General features: G+C 46.7%; 1 protein-coding gene across 1 annotated transcript; it reads left to right on the top strand.

Moving 5' to 3' along the window:
* Positions 1-293: 293 nt before the first annotated feature.
* Positions 294-2,234, top strand: LOC123257371. The gene has a single exon (XM_044716188.1). The coding sequence runs from the start codon at positions 294-296 to the stop codon at positions 2,232-2,234; it is 1,941 nt and encodes a 646-aa protein (XP_044572123.1).
* The last annotated feature ends 892 nt before the right edge of the window (positions 2,235-3,126 follow it).

Genomic DNA, 3,126 nt, shown 5'->3' with positions numbered 1-3,126 from the left:
TACGTCGACGACTACATCGATAGCATGAGGAACGAACAGGAGGCCATCCAGACCACCAGACAAGTCATAGAGGTTCATCGAAGAGGCGGCTAAATATCGACTGGGATCAGGAGCTGCCCGAGAAGATTCTGGAAGACTGGCGCCTTTGGAAAACTCTTTTAGGGCAAATTAGGATTTGCGAGGTGCCTAGATGCTTCTCCCCAGACACATCAGATCCACGTCAAACGGAGCTCCACACATTCGTCGACGCCAGCGAGTATGCGTATTCTGCTGTCTGCTACTTGCGTGTAGCAATGGATGCCAAAGTCGACGTCTCTTTGGTGATAGCGAAGTCGAAGGTGGCACCTTTAAAACCACTCTCGATTCCGCGTATGGAGCTGCAGGCAGCAGTTATGGGAGCACGCTTAGCCCACAAGGTGATGAGCACGCGCAACCTGCGAATCGACAACGCCACATACTGGTCAGATTCAAAGACAGTACTGCAGTGGCTAACTATGGACCCCCGTAACTTTCATCAGTTCGTGATGCACAGAGTCGCCGAAATCCTAGAAACAACGCAAGTCGAGCAATGGCGGTGGGTACCCTCGAAGCTGAACGTAGCAGACGGAGCTACAAAGATCACCGACCAAACCCAGCAGAAGACGTGGATAACGGGGTCTGGGTTCCTAAAAGCTGAATCCAGCCATTGGCCAACATCGACAAAGCAGGAGAGCATCATCGATACTTCAGAAATACGGAAGCATGTGATGACAACGTGTGCGAGATCAGCGGTTATGTTCAATGCGCACCATTTCTCGAGCTGGCGGCGGTTGTATAGAGCAGTGGCGATAATATTCCTGTTCGTCGATCGGTTACGAGCGAAATGCGCCAAGCAAGACATGCCAACAGCCACGACGATGGACCATGTGAGGAAAGCGAAAATACTACTTTATAAGCAATCCCAAGCCATCGCCTTCGCCGAAGAGTTGAAAGTGCTATCCGTGGGAGCGACGCTGCACAAAGGAAACAGATTGGTCGGATTGAACGCATATGTAGACAACGATGGAGTACTGCGGACTAGAGGCAGACTGAACTCAATTGACATAGCTGAAGACGCAATTATACTAGCTCCAGGATGCCGGATAACTAACCTAATAGCGAGGAGCTTTCACGAGAAGTACCATCATCTTGCTCACGAGACTGCAATAAACGACATCAAGGCTTCGTTTTACATCAGCCGCCTCCGAGTGTTGTATAAATCCGTGCGGAGTACATGCCAACGATGCAAGGTTGACAGTGCAGCTCCCAGACCACCCCAGATGGCACCGATTCCGAGAGCGAGAATAGGAAGCTTCCAGAGACCGTTTACCTACACAGGCGTCGATTATTTTGGCCCGTTATTGGTGAACGTCGGCAGGCGCAAGGAGAAGAGATGGGTAGCTCTGTTCACCTGCCTCACGTTGCGCGCGGTGCATTTCGAGATCGCCTATAGTCTTGACACAAGTTCATGCATCATGTGCCTCTCCAATTTTATGGCACTTCGAGGGACTCCAAAGGAAATATTCTCAGACAATGGTACGAACTTCAGAGCCACGGAAAAAGCCGTGCGAGAAGAGCTGAAAAAGATCGAGCACGATAAGATCACCATTAAGTTCGATGGCATAAAGTGGCGATTCAACCCACCAGGAGCACCACACATGGGTGGAGCATGGGAGAGACTTGTCCGGACAACAAAAGGAATTTTGAAAAACATTTGCCCAAATTACTCCTTCAACGACGAGGGCCTGAGAAACGCATTGATGGAGGCACAATTTATCATCAACTCGCGACCGCTCACGTTCGTAAGTCTGAACACTGAGGATGACGCCGCTCTGACCCCGAACCACCTACTGTTGGGGTCAGCGAATGGATACAAGCCACTGCCAAAAGAAGGGATGAATCTGCAGCGTAGATGGATTCAGACTCAGCGCTTCGGGGACCGTTTTTGGCAGCGATGGATTAAAGAGTATGCGCCCGTATTAACCAGGCGCACCAAATGGTTTGAGAAGGTACCTCCCATAACCATTGGGAGCATCGTAGTCATCGTAGATGAGCTTCTACCCAGGAACTTGTGGCTAAAGGGACGAGTGATCGACACAATGATGGCCAAGGATGGACAAGTTCGACGAGTGACTATAAAGACCCAGCACGGCGTTTTGGAACGACCAGCAACGAAGATAGCGGTTTTGGACGTCGGCTTGGAGGATGGTAACTGACCACGAACCGGGATCAATTACGGGGGAGGGAATGTTGCCGCCGTAACAGAATTTTGATTTAAATTTGAATTGTTTAGAATAAGCACACATATGTAAACTTATCGATAGGTTTAGTAACGGCCAAAAGAAGGCAAAGCGTCGGCCATCGCTATTAGAAAGAACAAGAGAAATACGGTGAAGTTAACGTGTGGATAAAACACGAAGTTTTTTAGCGACTTTTCACACTTTTTGTTTCAAGCTTATTGATTAATAAAGATTATTATTAAGGAACATTAAGTGTTTGCTAAAGAAACGTGGGGCCACACGTCCCGGAGACAACACTTTGTTTTAATTTACAAAGATATTAAATTTTGGAAACCAAATTTTTCCAACAAATAAACATTATAAAAAACAAGAAAGGAAAGCTAACTTCGGGCGGAGCCGAAGTTTATATACCCTAGCAGTTGAGTCGCAGTCCGCTAGGTGGCGCCACGCATCTTATATTATTAGATATATAGCGGATCGTATATAGTTCACCGATCCTTATGAAATTTGGCATATTGAATTATTTTGCCCAAAGAGGAACCCCCATTGAAACTCCCATCCTTCTAACTTGAAAAACAACCAAGTTATGGCATTTCCGATCAATCAGTTATATGGCAGCTATAGGATATAGTTGGCCGATCCTGATGACATTTAGCAGATCATATAAGTTGGCCCAAATTAGAATGCACAGAAAGTCCCATCCTTCTAACTTGAAAAACAACGAAGTTATAGCATTTCCGATCAATCAGTTATATGGCAGCTATAGGATATAGTTGGCCGATCCTTATGAAATTCGACAAATCAGATTGTTTTTCCCAAAATAGAATCTCTACCAAATCCCATCTTTCTAACTTAAAAAACACCAAAG

The sequence above is a fragment of the Drosophila ananassae genome, chromosome 3R (genome assembly GCF_017639315.1).
Source record: "Drosophila ananassae strain 14024-0371.13 chromosome 3R, ASM1763931v2, whole genome shotgun sequence".
In the NCBI taxonomy this organism is placed as follows: domain Eukaryota; kingdom Metazoa; phylum Arthropoda; class Insecta; order Diptera; family Drosophilidae; genus Drosophila; species Drosophila ananassae.
The sequence above is the reverse complement of the archived record's forward strand: the minus strand, read 5'-3'. Positions and strand labels throughout refer to the sequence as shown.